The following is a 16,613-nucleotide window of genomic DNA, read 5'->3' on the forward strand; positions in this document are numbered from 1 at the left end:
GGCGAGAAGGGAGGAAGCCTTCCCAGGACCAGGATGGAAACAGTGCTCCAATGGCTCCTGGGGCAGGTGGAGGGATAGGACGGATTGGACAGGGACCTGCTGGCCTGTCCCAGCTCCTTCAGAGGGATTTGATGGCCTCTGGAAGCCTGTGCTGGAAGCTTGTGAAATCCAGCCTGCTCAAATTCCACCCGTTCCCTCCCACCCACCCTGCTGTCCCTCTTTCTCTCCAGCTTTGAGCCCACCCTGACTTGTCATTCACCCACAGGACGTTTCCCTGCAGTGGTGTTCGCCTGAGCTACAACGAGAGGTGCGCCCTGTGCTGCCTGCCTGCTGACAGGTGACTGTGGGCACCCTCTTGGCCCCACTGTCCTCACTGGTGGAAATGATGACCAGTTAAGGCTGCTGTGCAGATTACTTAGGAGATAAAAATCATTACATATAGTTACTCAATATGGGTTAAATATTCTTTATCTCAAATGCTTGGGACCAGAGTGTTTCAGATTTCAGATTTTCTTGGATTTTGGAAGATTTGCTTATTCATAATGGATATCTTGGGGAGGGGACCCAAGTCTAAACACAAAGTTCATTTATGTCTCATATACACCTTACACATATAGCCTGAAGGCAATTTTAGACAATGTTTTTAGTAATTTTGTACATAAAACAGTTTTGATTGCAACCTGGCATGTGAGGTCAGGTGCGGAATTTTCTGTTTGTGATGTTATGTCAGTGCTCAAAAATGTCAGATTTTGGAGCATTTCATATTTCAGATTTTTCAATTAGAGATGCTCAATCTGTAATAGTAGCTATGCAGTAGAGATCTGGTAAGATTGAAATGGACCTGATTCATGGTAAGTATTCAAAAAATGTATTTATACTTGTGTTATTATTATTATTTAATCATTATTATTATTTATTCCACACGCCACCAACTAAGAAACATATGTAGCTAAACTGCAGCAACTAGATAATGTCTTCTACCAAACAGTAAATGAGATGATACTGCCAGTGGTGGCCATTCTGTCCCCAAGCTAATCATTTATTTATTTAACTCATGACTGTGAGTTTAATTATGCATGCACTGTTAATGTTAAAGTTAACCTAAATAAGTGATGAGTACCTCATATGTTTATCCTTTGGTTCTCAAGCACAGTATTTTTTAGTGTAACACAACTCTGTTTTGGACTGAAAGGCATTCCTTAATCAGAGGTACACACCCAGCATTTGACTGATAAAACCAGTTTCAACTAAGAAAAAAATTAAAAATTAATGATTTCTAATAATTGGATATAAATGCATTCAATGTGATGTATTAAGTACTTAATATGGGCCAGGAAAGAGGTTATATGCTGGGTAATGCAGCAGTGAGATAAAGCAAATATGCTGCCTGCTGTCATGGGACGGGATATAGACATTACACAGATTATATCTCTGTTATGTGTTTGTATACGTATATATGGGATTTGATTATATCTAATTGTGCACACATACACACAGACACCCATACACATGTCATTCCAATTGTGGTGAGTGCTATAAAGGAAAAAGAAAAGTTTCTGAGAAAGCGTATTTCAACTAAAACCTGAAGGGTGAGTTGGCTTTAGGTAGGCACAACTATTCCAGGTAAAAGGAACCATGTGTTTGAAGGTCCGGAGGTAGGACAGGGGTCGACAGCTTTGGGGACTAAAGAAGGCCAGTGTGGGTGGACATTCGTAAGAGAACAGAGTGGTGGGCAATGACTCTGAAGAAGTAGTCAGAGCCAGAGTTTACAAGGGCTGGTAAATCATATTAAGGATTTTGGAGTTAATTGAAAGTATGTATTGAAGGACTTTAAGCAGGGGTGTAATGTGACCCAATTTGCGTTTTTAAAATCCCTCTTAGCTCCTGGGTGGAGGATAGGTACAAAAGGGGCCCAGAGAAAGAAGTAGGGAGGCCAGACGGAGGCATGATTGTGGCTTGGATGGGAGGACAGTAGAAGAGATGAAAAGAAGGATTTTGGAAGTCGAATCTTGGGATTGGGTGGGAGAACAGGTGAGGGGGTTGAGTGAGGAAAATGGCTGGAAGGAATCTCAGGTTTCTGGGCAGATGGAAGTGTTATGTATTGAGATGGAGAACAAGGGAGAAGGATCATGTTTAAGGGAGAAAGATGAAGAAATCAATGCACTGGATAGTTGGCACAGAGGGAGCCCCTTGTTACTGAAAGTGTTTGAGCGCAGATGTTTAAGAAAGATATGTATGAATAAGAAGTTTAGATTAGACAATTTTAAATTTTGATTGTTCTAGCTCTAAAGCCTACAACTGTTGGATGGATATTATCCTGGTAAAATTAAGAAGAGAAAAAACATAAATATTTGGCCATCCCTTGACCTATGGAATTGGGTACAATGTGCAATTTTTATTTCCTTTGATATCAAACTAACTGACACTTCTCTGCATTATGCAGTATCATTACCTTATATGAAAACTTGAGTTTTGAAGACTTGAAATAACTTGATAATATTACAAAAAAAGTCTCATTTTTTTAAAAAATTAAAAAGTCACAAAACAGTAGATGTTGGCATGGATGTGGTGAAAAGAAAAAACTTATACACTGTTGGTGGGATCTCTATGGAGATTTCTCAGAGAACTAAAAGTAGATCTACCATTCAATCCTGCAATCTCACTACTGGGTATCTACCCAGAGGAAATGACATCATATCAAAAAGCTACCTGTACTCATGTTTATTACAACATAATTCACAATTGCAAAGATATGGAATCAACCTCAGTGCCCTTCAACTGATGAGTGGATTAAGAAAATGTGGTGTGTGTGTGTGTATATATATAGATATATGCCACAGAGTACTACTCAGCAATAAGAATGCATGAAATAATGTCTTTTGCAGCAACTTGGATGGAACTGGAGGCCATTATCCCAAGAGTGAAGTATCTCAGGAACAGAAAAATAAATGCTGCCTATTCTCACTTATAAGTGGAAGCTAAACTATGGTTACACAAGGCTGCATAGAGTGGTGTAATGGGCATTGGAGACTCGCAAGCGGGCATGGGGATTAGGGATGAAAAATTACCTATGGGGTACCATGTACACTACCCCGGTGATGGGTACATCAAAGGCCCAGACTCCACCACCGTACAATATATACATGCAATGGAATTCAACTTGTACCCCCTAAATCTATTAAAATAATTTTTTTAAAAAATTGCAATTTCAAAGCTGATAAACCCTATAGATTTTGAATTGTGTTTGTGTTACTTTCCTATGGCTATGTCATTTTAGCTAGTAAACAGAAATATTCATTACTCTTTTCTGGAAGTAATGATGAATTATGAGAGTTTTGAATTATGTGAGATATAAAGGAAAACATCCTTGCTTACAATGATACTTCCTATTTAGTAGAGGTGTAGAATTTTAGCTTAGAAAGTACCTATCCCAACCCCACGTATGTAGCTTTATATAATGCATGTACCCAGGAGAATTAGTGAATCATCTCTACTTCCAAATATTTCACATTATATTCTCAAATGTATTATTTTAAGAGATTCTTCCTTCTCTTCCCCTTTGCCTCTGTTTTCCCAAAGCGTAGCTTTAAAAGTAAGTTGTTAGCAAGTTTGTAGATAGTTTTTAAGCTGCAGTGATACGTGAGTAGAACAGCAAATATCAAATCAGAAATTATTCCTTACATTTCTATTCCCCCAAGGAAGAGGAACTGCAAGATGGAAAAAGGCCTGTCATCATCAAAACACATATGGAGAAAATAATTTCCCAGTGAGAAGATAAAATTCTGTGGCTGTCTCTGCAGTTTAAAGTAGGAGTGCAGGATTTGTCCAAAAGACCTTCTGTGTATTAGTAAGATGTAAACAGCAATCAGATTATTTGATCAATATGTGAAATAAGTTAAGTGTACATACATGCCAGCAAAAATTTTTCTTTGATTTTAAAAATTGTTTATCATTTTGTATTATTGGCCTTCAAATACTCTGTGCCAAAAAAAAAGAAAAAAGGAAACAGTGGATCACATCCTGCCATTGATCACAAAAAGGAAGTCCCTGTCTCTTGATGATTTGGGAAAGAACAGATCACTCATTTATGGGACAACTTCTCTGCCCTTTACCAAGACTAAAACCTACAGCACTATCATTCCTGCTTGTGCACAAAATTATGGTGTTTCCAAGCCTGCGGAGAGAATGCAAGATGAGGCCAAAATAAAAGATGATATTTAGAGTCCAAAAGAAGGTCGTTGGCTTCTGCTTAAATTGGGCAGACGTTAGTAATTCCCACGAGAAAAGCAGTAGAATACACAACACAATAGAAAAGAAAGCTCCCTGGGTCACATGTCATCAGGATGCCCCGGATCGAAGCAAGTGTCAGTAGTGTGTAGGTAGGAAAAAAATGCAGGGCCAACTCAAATTATATTGATCAAATTTCACATTCTAAAATGTATTTACTAGAATAATAGATTTGAGGAAAATTTTAGTTTCCAAAGTTCCAAGAGGAAATCTAACGTGAATGCTGGTTTTTCTATCCTTTGCTCTAGTTTTAAACAAGAAAACTTAACGACAAGCCCTAAGATCGAAACAAATTAAAACACATGGGCCAGGCACAGTGGCTCACACCTGTAATCCTAGCACTCTAGGAGGCCGAGGCGGGAGGATCGCTCAAGGTCAGGAATTTGAGACCAGCCTGAGCAAGAGCAAGACACCCATCTCTACTAAAAAATAGAAAGAAATTATCTGGACAACTAAAAATACATAGAAAAAAATTAGCTGGGCATGGTGGTGCATGCCTGTAGTCCCAGCTACTTGGGAGGGTGAAGCAGGAGGATTGCTTAAGCCCAGGAATTTGAGGTTGCTGTGAGCTAGGCTGACGCCACGGCACTCTAGCCCAGGCAACAGAGTGAGACTCTGTCTCAAAAAATGAAAAAAAAAAGACACATGCAGAAGAAAAAAGAGAGAAAGGAGATGAACTGAGACTGTCCAACTGTATGCCAATGAATCTTGTGTGATACCAAAGTGGATCTGTGCTTGGTGACTGATGAAAATTGCTGCCAATTAAGAGAGTATGTGTGTGTGGTGGGGGTGGAGGGTAAGTTATCAGCCCAAGGCAGATGGGGTGTAAGTGTCCTCTTGGAACACTTGGCCCTTCTAGCTGGAATTCCCGTGTGATTAGAGAAAACCTCTCTTCCCATGAACCAATAATTTCAAGAGTTTTCACAAGTACAGGTGTGGGCTATAGAATAATAATATTTATCCAGCTTCTGGAAATTGCCATTATGGCATATGGGAATTTTCCAGGTGACTGAGCATAGCACTTTGGGCACCACAACTTAAGGAATCACCAGTTTTCATCCAAACCCTTCACAGTGGATCCACTTTTTCCTGACTTCTTCCTTTATAATTTGCTGGTGATTCCCAAATTTCATCTCCAACCTAGACTCTCTCATGGACCCTAGATTCATTATCCAACTGCCTACTCAGCAGACCCATTTGAAAATCTATTTATCAATCTCAAAATTAGCATATTGAAAACCAAACTCCCGATCTTCTCTCCTAAGCTCCTCCTCTCTCATTTCTGTGACAACTGTGTCTTTCCAGTTGCTTGGGTCAAACACATGAAGTTGCTTAGGATCTCCCCTCCTCCATCCAGTCCAGCCTCAACGTCAGCTGGTGCTATGGGCAAAATATTTCCCCTACCGATCACCACCTCCGCCATGTCCACTCTGGCTCAAGCCACTGTCATCCGCCATCTGAAATATTGCAACAGACTCCCAACTAGTCTCACTGCCTTCACTCTTGCCCTCGTAAGTCTTTTCTCAACCCAGCAGTCCAAGTAACTCCTCCAAAATGTAGGTTAGAATGTATTTTTCTTCTCTCCATAAAATCTCCCATGGCTTCCCACCTCACTCAGAGCAAAAGTCAAAGTCCTTCCAATGGCCTAGAGCCATCCATAAGCCATCCCAACACCAACGTGACTTCACGACTACCCCCTGCACTCACTCCATTCAGCCATGATGGCCTCCTTTTTGTTCCATGGACATGTCAGGCACACTTCTACCTTCCCACGTGCCTTCTCTTCTGTCTGAAATACTTTCCCCAGAAATATCTTAATGCTTGTCTCCCTCACTGCCTATAGGTCTCTATTTAAACATAGATTCTCTCAGCAACTTTCCTGACCATCTTATAGCAAATACTCTCCAGCCCTATTCTCTTTTCCTGCCTTATTTTTCTGTATACGCTTATTATATTTGACATACTATGTATATATGTATGTATGCATTCATTCATTCATTCATTCATTCCTTATCTTATGACTTAAAGGTCTCACCTAGGAATAAATGATAAAATATATGACATCAACTCTGGGATCTCACACATATTTGGAATAACTGAGATTGACATATAAATGACTTCCTAATAGTGTGATATACCATTCAGGAGGAAATTATGATTGTTAATATCCAGTCAAAGGGTTGTTTATAGAGTGTGAAAAATGACATGGGAGCTCACTGTCGGTTGCCTGGACAATGAGTTAGTGGGACCAGGGTTTCACTACTTTTTCCAGAGGAAAGAATGAAACTCCAGTTCCCTGGAACTGGTGACAGCCATCCCTTGTGGCAAGTCCATTACGCCAAGACCTCTTGGTGCTCTGCAGCTGACTTTCTCTGATGACCCCTAACGTAAAAACCAGCCAGGAAACCACCAAAGAGGTCTGGTTATTTTGCAGGGAGAACTGCCAGGGAAGTGAGTTCTCTCCCAGAGAGGCACGTATGTGGCATGACACTCCCTGCATCAAAAGGGAATCTGGGGATCTTTGGTTTCTCTTCTCTTGCTAACCCTTGACTTGTGAGTTTCTGCTTTCTTAATAAAGTTTATTCTTTAACCCATGGTTTCTTTGGGGTTCCCAAGACCATCCTCAGGTTCAACAATTTGCTAGAAGGACTCAGATCTCAGGAAATCTGTTATATTCATGATTATGGTTTATCTCTGCAAAAGGATACAAATTAAAATCAGCAAAATTAAAAGGGGTATGTGGCAGAATCAAAGAGGGTCCAGGTATAAGTTTCAGCTGTTCTCTCCTAATGCAGTTATATGGGTGGTGCTTAATTCTCACAGCTAGGATATGTGACATGTACACAGCATCACCAACCAGGGAAGATCACCTGAGTTTTGGTGTCCAGGGTTTTTATTGGGAGTTGCTCATGTAGGCATGGAGCTCCCACGTGGCCAACCTTAGTGCTTCAATCTCCAGCCTCTCTAGAGGTCAGATTGATACTGTGCTGCCCAAGGTCTGCACCATAAATGACACTGTTAGCATAGACTATCCGATGTAGCTCAAAGCCCCAGGAAAAGGAAGATAATCTTATCAAACAGGGTATTCCAAGGTCTGAGAGGTTGTCTCTCTGGAACCATTTGAGGTCCGAGCCTTTCTTTGGAATATGCAGGGTCTGAACACCCGGTGAGTATTCAGACCTGCAGAGCCAACCCTTTACTGCACACATGCTGTGCGATTTTGTGAAATTCATTCTCAGCCTTTGCAAAACAGGTGACAACTGTGAAGGACCCAACTTCAGGTGGCATAAAAAGAAAAACATGGTCATTCTGATCTATAAGAAATGAAGTTACTTTCCTTCTCTAGCTGTAGAAGAAAGCCAGCTAAAATGATATTTGTTGTGGTGGATTAATTAATAAGAGCCTGACAAGCGCATTTACAAACTGAGAAAACTCAATTTTCTATAATCAAACATATTACATAGTCAAATGAACAAGTAGAAATGTCTATAGAAAACATGATGTATACATGTCTGGGAAATTAAACAGATTTTTTTGTTGTCTATGATAGAAATTTAGTCATGATAATAAGAGAGTATAAAAGATTAAAACATAAAGAAGCCTTTTATTCTTCTTGGATGAATTCTTTGTTTATACTATGCCTGTGATTTCTAGAATGAAAATCCTTAATCTTCTCATATATCTTGGCTGAGGAGGGTAATACCAGGACTGTATTTTGAATTCTGAAAGTACTTATGGCAACGAGATTATTCAAAAATGCTTATCAAACACAACTGTAACTTACTCTCTTAAGGCTAATCAAAAACAAACTAAAGTCATTAATTTCTGATTTCCACAATGTAGATAACATCAGTTTGTGGCTTTGAATAAATCAGTGGAGGTGGAGAAAGAACAATATTATTAACAATCAAAGATACAGAAGGAGAGTGATTTTGCAGCTTCGTATGTGTTCATTGGCAGAAGTTCTTCTGAAAATTTATAGCAAAAATCAAATTCAACTCACATGTGCATATGGAAAGGGTAGGGGTGCGGAGGAGATGTGAATTTATTATAAGATTTCTTCAGCTCAAACTTCAGAATATGCTATCCTTTTTTTAAAAAAAAAAAGAGGAAAGATTTCCGTTCTAAGTGCCCAAATCATACTATTGAGTTAAATCCAATGAGGTGCTTTTTATATTTTTTATTTTTGTTTTTAGGGAAAACAGATAATTAGGAATTTCATCTCTTCCAGAAACATAAATCAGAGAAGTTGTTAATCAACAAAGTCAGACTCTTCCCTCTGCACCTCCAATCCAGTACACTATTAGAGATTCAATCCAAGCAGGTTGTAGGTCTGTAAACTCCTACAGTCACCCTCAATACAGGCCGAGCTCTTTTTATACTTCTGAACATCAACGAAAATTAAAATTACTTTATCTATGGTGCTGCAAGGAGATATTAAAGCATTCATACCGATCTTGAGCCATCTCCACAGTGTTTTTTGCTTTTCTTGAGTAATCACAATAATTATAAGCCCAGATGTCTATTGACTGAAGCATTAAATAAGAGGAAGGCAAAGTAAAAAAAAAAAAAAAAAAAAAAAATGCAGTCCTAGAAATTCAAAGCTGAAAGGAGCTTGAAGTGAGTTCACTTTGAAGTGAGTTCAATTGCCTCACTATGAAAAACTGAGGCCCAGAGAGGTGATCTGTGCCTACTCATGCTCTCTCATTCATTCATTCAATACATTATTATCTCCCCTACACTGGATTCGAAGAGAGCAGTCATTAGGGAGTTCAGTCTCCAGCGGCAGAGAGCCAGGAAAATCTGTAGCACCCAGGAACGGCTGGAGCTGGGAACCAGAGCTTTATGTTTTCCAGGGGGCACACGTTCTTCTAGACCAGGTTTCCTCTAGTCTGCCTTATGGTAGGAGACACCTGGAGTGCTTGTGAGACCCACATATGCCAGGCCCTGCCCTCAGCACACAGAATCTGAAGTGCACCAAAGGGACCCAGTGCTACATTTTTAACAAATGCCCAGATGAGTCCAACCACCAGGCAGGGCAGGGCTGCAGTCTGCCGACCAGGTCCAGAGCCCTGCCCCCTCTCACTGGCCTCTGTCCATGGCGAGGCTCAGGCCCCGCTGGCTTCACAGTCTCTTACCTGCTTAGTGAGAGCTCACGTCAGCACTTCTCAGCCCAGAGTGAGCAACGGCATTACCTATGGAGTTTTCAACCGAGTGAGAAGCCGGGGTCTCCCCCAGACCAACTATATCAGAATCTCTCAAATCGAGGCCCAGGGCATTCTTTCTGTGAAGTTCCACTGGGGCTTCTGATGACGCCAGCATTGAAGACAACCCAGGGTCTTCAGAACCCTCGGGGAGGACCCTGGCCTGTAATGCATTAAGGAGGGGCTCGGGAGTTCCTCTCGAACCCAGGACACATGCTGTCACTCTGCATCACCTCTCCTGCCATGTGCCTGCCCAATATGTAAGATTCTGGTAGAGAGGGAAAAAAAGACAAATGCCTCAAAGGTGTTATTAATATAAAACAGACTGCTCTGACACAGCGGGACTCACAAATTCTCCATCAGAGGAACTGCTGGGTCTGTAACCTGCTGGATTGCGTGTGCCCCACACCATGTCAGCCATACAGTATCTCTGCCATCCCATAATCTCACCCAAATGCCCTTGCGCCCATCTGCACACTTCTTAAGACAGTTGTCCTCACAGTATTGCACTGTGTTTAGCTGAGCCTCACTCCTTTACCCTTACGGGCTGGGGGAGAGCTTGTCCTGTCGCCATGCCCCCAGCACGTGCAAGGTCTCAGGACACTTGCGTGCACGCTCGACACGCTCCTCAGAGCTTCTCCTCAAGCTCGTGCATGGGGTGGTGGGCATGACCTTGAGGAGACCAGAAGGAAACAGAGACTTCCCTGAAGTGCCATGTCCAGGCACACTGACTTCTGAGGAACTCAAGTCACTCAAGTCCAAAAATTATGGGCATTTAAGCAACAGCCTCAAAGTCTTGTACTTTTCATAATGGATGTTTCTCCCAAGAGTTTTGGAAATACTTTGATATGACTCCAGTTATTTCTATCCTGTGCAAAAATAAGGAGCGAGTCTAGAAGCAAGAGGAAATGAGCTCTCTCCTTGTGAGTAGATTCCTATGGCACTACTAAAAAATCTGCACAGCAAGCTCGATGCTAATAGCTCTCAGTTATGTTTGCCTAGTGATGCCCAGGCCCTTACAAATCCATCATGAGACCCTCTGCCTCCCCTTTTAATTACTATGCTGTCCTTAAAAAAAAAATCAGTAACGTTTTGGATTCAACATGTAAATTGCCAGGTAACTTAAAAGAAACACTGGTAGAAAGTTCTTTTCTCGACAAGGTCAAGATTGTTTATAATAGCTTTCATGTTCCTCTGAATTTTATTTAATTTTCTTAAAATATATGAAGGGGGTGTATTTTGGTGTTCTTGGATGAATCGTAGCTAAGAAATTACATCAGGAAGGAGTACAGCACTGAGTTGCACATTAACTCTAGGTTGGGTATCTTTGTGTTTCTCAGTATATCTTGCAGAGTAGTGAAAATGATTCTTTTGTGGAATCAGAAGACAGAGAGCCCTGCGATGTCTAGAGAGTAGATACTGATAGCATAGTTCAGTATTTAGTATTTTCATATTGGATTAATTTAGCAGCTTGGATTTTTTTCTTTCTTTCTTTCTTTTTTTAAGACCATTTCCTGAACTCATCTTCTATTTTCACCATTTGCAACAGAATCTCCATGCACACAGGGGACTCCCCTAGTGTGTGCATAGTACTGAGCAAAGCACCCAGTCCAGCCTCTGGGCCTCCCTCTCGCCCATAATCTCAGGCTGTTGGTACCTGAATGTGTTTTCCAGTGACTGGGCCCACAGTCCTCTAATCTTCTTCTGTTTTTAATGCATGCCTATCCAAATGCATATTCAGTATATGCTCTGAGGCATATGAAATACACTTTCAAAATGCAATATTCATTACCAAAAGGAAAAGGTTTACTTGAATGCATCCTTACAAATAATGACAGCATTCCCTCTTTTATCTCTTTCCAGCACCAGCGCGACTTCATTGTGAAATCCAGGTGCAGTCCTGAAGTCACTCTGTCTTTGGTTACTACAGAAAGGCAGTCTATTAACTAAAGCCCAAGAATGGAGTACATTTCTTCCACTAACCATTTAAGTCAACAAGCTAAGTAATGACTACATTTTTTTCTAATATGCCTGCAGTATGACGCATTTAGCAGATTATTCCTTGAACAGATGTGTCTTTTCAAAGTCTTCTCCCTTTCCTAGAACATAGGATTTCTTCTTAATTGTATGCTTGTGAGCTGCAACTGCTTCGCAAGGTGCTTCTGAGCACACACTGAGATCCCTCTCTCCTGAGATCTGAGTGACATGAAAACCACAACATCATCAAGACAGGGAGCAGCCAGCTCCCCACATCAAGCACCCAATTAGCTGTTATTCTTTGGCGAAATATACTCGGCAGCTGATCCAGTCATCCTCAGTGCTTTGATTTCAGAAGCTTTAGAAATACCTGGGAGTTACTTGAAATGTGGCAGTATTCGAAATACAAAAGATAAGGAAGAAGCATTTCACAGCCAGTCAGAATTTGATGGCAAAGTAGAATTTGATGGCAAAGACGTTGAAGATTATATCAAATTCCCTCCACATCAGTGTTTGGAATAGCTAAGCACGTTAGCCAGTTTTTTGCTCAGCACTTCGCTTTATCAATAAAAAGGAGCATTCACAAAGAATCAATATCTAAAGCACATTGGGCAACTACTACACTTTTATGATTGATTTCCTCCATGCTGAGTGTTAACAAAGAAAACCTCACTACCGTACTTCTGAAAGGCACCAATGGAAGCTGACAACCAAATTGATACCATTTTTTTCCTTATAAAAAATATAATGAGCTCTTGGGTCACCTTCAAAATATGGTGACATTCTTTCCCTGGAGTAGAGTTACTGTAGGATCAAGTGACTGAAAAGGCGAGGAGAGGAAATAAAATGATGGCTCAGCAGGACAAGTGTGGTGCTGCTGTCCCCGCCTGCGCCTCCGCCCATGGCAAGGTCATGGAAATTCAGCGTGAGCCGGAGCGGCTCTTCAGCAGCAGGCACTAGCAGGCATGATCCTGGCACTCGCGGGTGTTTGTCTGACAGCTGCGTGTGCTGCGGCCAGAGCTGCAGTCAGTGACCTGCCCAGCTCTGCAGAGCAAGGCTCGCCCTGCAATTTCCCACTGATTCAGGAGGTCAAGTAAGAATTCCACCCATGTCTTTAAATAGTCTTGGCTCCAGCAAGCTAACATGGGGGAGGATTTCGGAGTGTGCCTGTGTGTGCCTGGCGAGGATACGGAGCCTCCAGTTGCTGCTGGAGGGGGAGTCAGGAGGAGACTACTCTAGCTGCCTGCAAGTGACACTGGTACCGTCTGCGAGCGAGGGTTGGACGGAGGAGCTCAGGCACAAATGTGCTAATGGAACTGCAGTATCCGATGATAACAGCAGGAACTGGCTTCATTCTTTTATGATGGGAAAATTGACTTTGGGGTCTGTTGGGAAAAACCGCTTGCTCCTATGAATGAGTTATATGGACCCCTTTTGAGCAGCTCTTAAAAAAAGTAAGTTTCCGCAGTAAAATTGCCTCAGTGCAGAACTTGAGAATGAGCTACTCACTGCCTCAGCCACTCTTTCCGAGAGGGGTGAGGGAATGAGGGTGGGTGGGTGGGGGTGGGGACTAGGATTCGACTGCTGCAATGAATGGCGGGTTTATGGGTCCATCCCAACTGTGTTCTTTGCTTACTGCCCTTTGGTTACTGAGACTCTGGGGCTCAGTCAAGTCCACGCCACGCAGCGTGTTGTTCTTGCCCCAGCCCCTTGCTTAGATGTCTCCGTAGCAGGAATCACAACTTGCCGCACACTAGAAACCACGTGGGTCTGTCGCCTTCACTGAGCTGTGAGCTCCCTGGGAGAAGGAGCAGGGTGTCGTTCCTCTTGGGTTCCCAGCCCAGTGCCCAGACTGGAGAAGGTGCTAAGACATATAAGTTTAGTGGAATTGAATTAAGAGTATTAAGAAGTTATACAAGTCTTGATATTGTTTCCTATAATTCTGTAGACAAATGTGCCAAGAAACCAGAGCAATTGGCTTCCCTGATCTGAAGGTACTGAATTTTCTTCACTGTCATCTTTTCATTCTAATTCTTTGAATAAATGTTAATGTGTTGGGGCTCCTGGCTGCCACCCTAGCAGTAAGGCCCAGTGATCTTTGGTGCAGGAACACCGTCATCGCTTGTCCTGGTGTCTGTGTTTAGCTAACAGCTATGTACTCAAAATAAAAAACAAAACAAGCTTAATATTGTTATAGAGCCTTTTGTCCAAGGAGCTCTTAAGTGTAACTAAACTAATTTTTTAATGCCCTCCTCTGACTTTTGAAAAGATAATTACTTTTTGTGCAGCTTGTCTATGCCTCACCTCCTCTTCCCTGCCTCTGGGACATTTTTGGCCGAATTACTCCAGTTAGTAGCTTATCTATGAGAGGGCAGATATAGTAAAAGAGAAGAAGTGGCACTAGAATGTGATAGTTTCACTATTGGCTAGTGTCTAGCAAAGAGGTTCAGGGATATGACTATGGGTGAAGAGGACTGGGAAGGAAGGTTGAAACTACACATTAATATTGGTTCATGTTTATTATCTGAAAGCCGTCATGCTACCTCTGTTACTCACCACCAGACATAAACATGAGCAATGTATTACTGCACAGCCACTTGAAAGAAAAAATTCCTATGATCGTTCCCCTGGAACTCCAGGGGAAAGCACTGCCTGTTTTGGTCGTTGGCGACAGAGCACAGCTCTGGCTTGCTTTTTGGTCCCAAGTAATGCTTGACTGAGGAACACGTCTTGCTGCAGCCACCTGGCCACTGGTTGCCAATACAAGGTAGAAACCATCTGAAACCAGGTGGTTTCAACGCCTCACACCATACTTGGCACACAGGACATACTTAGCAAATATCAGACTTTTGAATTACATTGAATTCAGACCTGCTGTCCACTACTCCAAGAGCTGGGTCTCGCTACTTCTCAGAAGAATCAGAGCAATTAGTTCTCTTTGGAGAAAACCAAACGCCTGTTTGAATTTATGTATAGAATGAGATGAACATACGATATTATCCTGGAGGCTACTAAGAACATACAAAGTTAAGGCAAACACCTGCCTAGGATGAATGTTCCACAACGATTTAGCAAATACTAACAAGAGCACTGACAGACACGAACGGCAAGAGGAGAAAGTTTAGACCAGAGAAGTACCCCGGTTGACGTTCCTGGGGAGCTGGTCCCGTCGGTGCCTCCGGTGCCCATGTCAGCTGTGCTTTTTGTCCTTCAGGTAGCCGAAGAGCATCTCTAGGCCCCCCTCCACCAGCTCCGGCAGGGGCTTGGCCAGAGGATTGTGGGAAATGTGCAGCCCTTTGTCCATGGGGTTCCACGCGATCTTGACCAGTCTGCGCAGCAGGTAGAGCTCGTCCGGGAGGGTCTGGATGTCATTGTTGTTCAAGTTCAGCAGCTCCAGGCTCGTGATGAGGCAGAGCGACCTCGGGAAGGAGTGGATGTTGTTGCTCTCCGCGATGAAGATCTGCAGGCTGGCCAGGCACTGGATGCTCTCGGCGATGTTTTCCAGGCGATTGGAGCCCACGTGCAAGAAATCCAGCTCCTTCAGCGAGAACACACAAATGGGGATGTGAGCAAAGTAGTTGTTGCTGAGGTTCAGCTTCCTCAGCCTGGAAAGGTCGGCGAGGCTGGCGGGCAGCTGGGACAGGCAGTTGTGCGACAAGCTCAGGACTTCCAGGTTTCTGCACAAGCTCAGCTCGGCCGGCACCTCGGTCAGGCAGTTCATGTTGACAAACAGGACCTTGAGGCTCTGCAGGAGGCTGACCTCCCGGGGCAGACTCTTCAGGTGGTTCCCGCACAAGTTCAGGACCACGATCCGAGTCAGTTTCCCCACCTCGGGAGGGAGCACCCGGAGTCGATTGTGAGACAGATTGAGTTTCTGGACCTCAGACAAGCCCCACAGAAAGTCGGGGATGTCTGTCATTCCTTTGGTGACCAGGCTGAAGCTGACGTGGCACATGCCCCGCTTCAGCAGAGACCGCGGGTCCCTTCCCGAGAGCAGGGTGTCGTCCCACGGAGAAAACTTCTGCCTCCTCCCCAGGAGCAGCATCCTCTTGGAGCCCTTGTCCCTGGAGCTGGCCCGTGACTGCCTGGCCCCCATGGAGCCTTCCCTCCCGAGCACTCTCCCGGCCACCCCGAGGCTGGGGTGTTGTCCTGCCCAGGCTGTCGCAGGCAGCGCGCGTGTAGAGATGGGGACAGAGCTGTGGCCGGGAGAGCCCAGCGTGGACAAAGCTAGCGGGAGAGTCTCGGCCGGGCCTTGCAGGTGTCCGAGACGGGCTCCTGGGTGGCCACAGAAGCTGCGCTTGTCCCCGAGGATGGGTTTAGGTGGTTTCTCTCTGAGCAGCCGGGCTGTAATGATATACTTGCCCCTGAGGCTGCTGAACAGAACTGCTCGGTTCCCTCTGAATGCCACAAGGCAGCTGTCACTGTCATTCTGCCTGAGTTTTATTGACCTGGTATGTGCAAACAGGTCACAGGGAGGCTGCATATAACTTTACCCTCTCAGCTTTTCTTGGGTATCACAGTTGAGCAGGGTGATTAACGAGCCCATCTCTAAAAAGAAGTAAAGTGGAAAAATAAAGCCGGCCACACAGACACCGGTCGGTCTGCGTGATCTCCGGAACTCAGCCGGACAACTTCAGAGTAACCGGGCTAGAGACTAGTGACGGAGTTATGTTTCCAAAGCTAAAGATCGTCAGCCGATATCGTACGTGCCTGCTGCAAACCTCAGTGAACTGTGTATTTGTGAAAAAAATAACAAAAGTAGCCTGCACACCTGGGCTCCTGCAGGCTGAAGGATTTTATTCCGTGATTAGTGCGGAGGCCGTGGGAAGAGGGGTCTGGACCTCTGGCTCCATTTCACCCAGGGAAGCTCTGGGCTCGTCTGTTTTACGGTGAGCGTTGGAGTGCAGTAGGGTGCACTGTAAGTGTCTGAACAGCCACTTAAGCAGCCACCTTTGCAAGGCAAGCACGGGACACCCCCTGTCCTGGAAAGAGTGTTATGGGGCCTCTCTGGGTGCACATCATTCCTCTCCCCACAACCTCTTTTCCTTGGATTTTAAAAAAGTTAACTTACACCTTAAGTGTGCAGACCTAATCGCTGGTGCTATGGGCTGAACTTTGTCTCCCCTCCACCAGATTTCGTGCATT

At 43.6% G+C, this 16,613-nt stretch overlaps 1 protein-coding gene across 1 annotated transcript; it reads right to left on the reverse strand.

The window, feature by feature from the left end:
• Positions 1–14,658: 14,658 nt before the first annotated feature.
• LRRC30 (leucine rich repeat containing 30) lies at positions 14,659–15,609 on the reverse strand. The gene has a single exon (XM_045527894.1). It carries the CDS (start codon positions 15,562–15,564, stop codon positions 14,659–14,661), a length of 906 nt encoding a protein of 301 aa, XP_045383850.1. The 5' UTR covers positions 15,565–15,609.
• Positions 15,610–16,613: the final 1,004 nt, after the last annotated feature.

The sequence above is a fragment of the Lemur catta genome, chromosome 16 (genome assembly GCF_020740605.2).
Source record: "Lemur catta isolate mLemCat1 chromosome 16, mLemCat1.pri, whole genome shotgun sequence".
In the NCBI taxonomy this organism is placed as follows: Eukaryota; Metazoa; Chordata; class Mammalia; order Primates; family Lemuridae; genus Lemur; species Lemur catta.

Excerpts from the sequence above, each read along its gene's own strand:
- LRRC30 (XM_045527894.1), bottom strand. The coding sequence starts at position 15,564 with ATGGGGGCCAGGCAGTCACGGGCCAGCTCCAGGGACAAGGGCTCCAAG.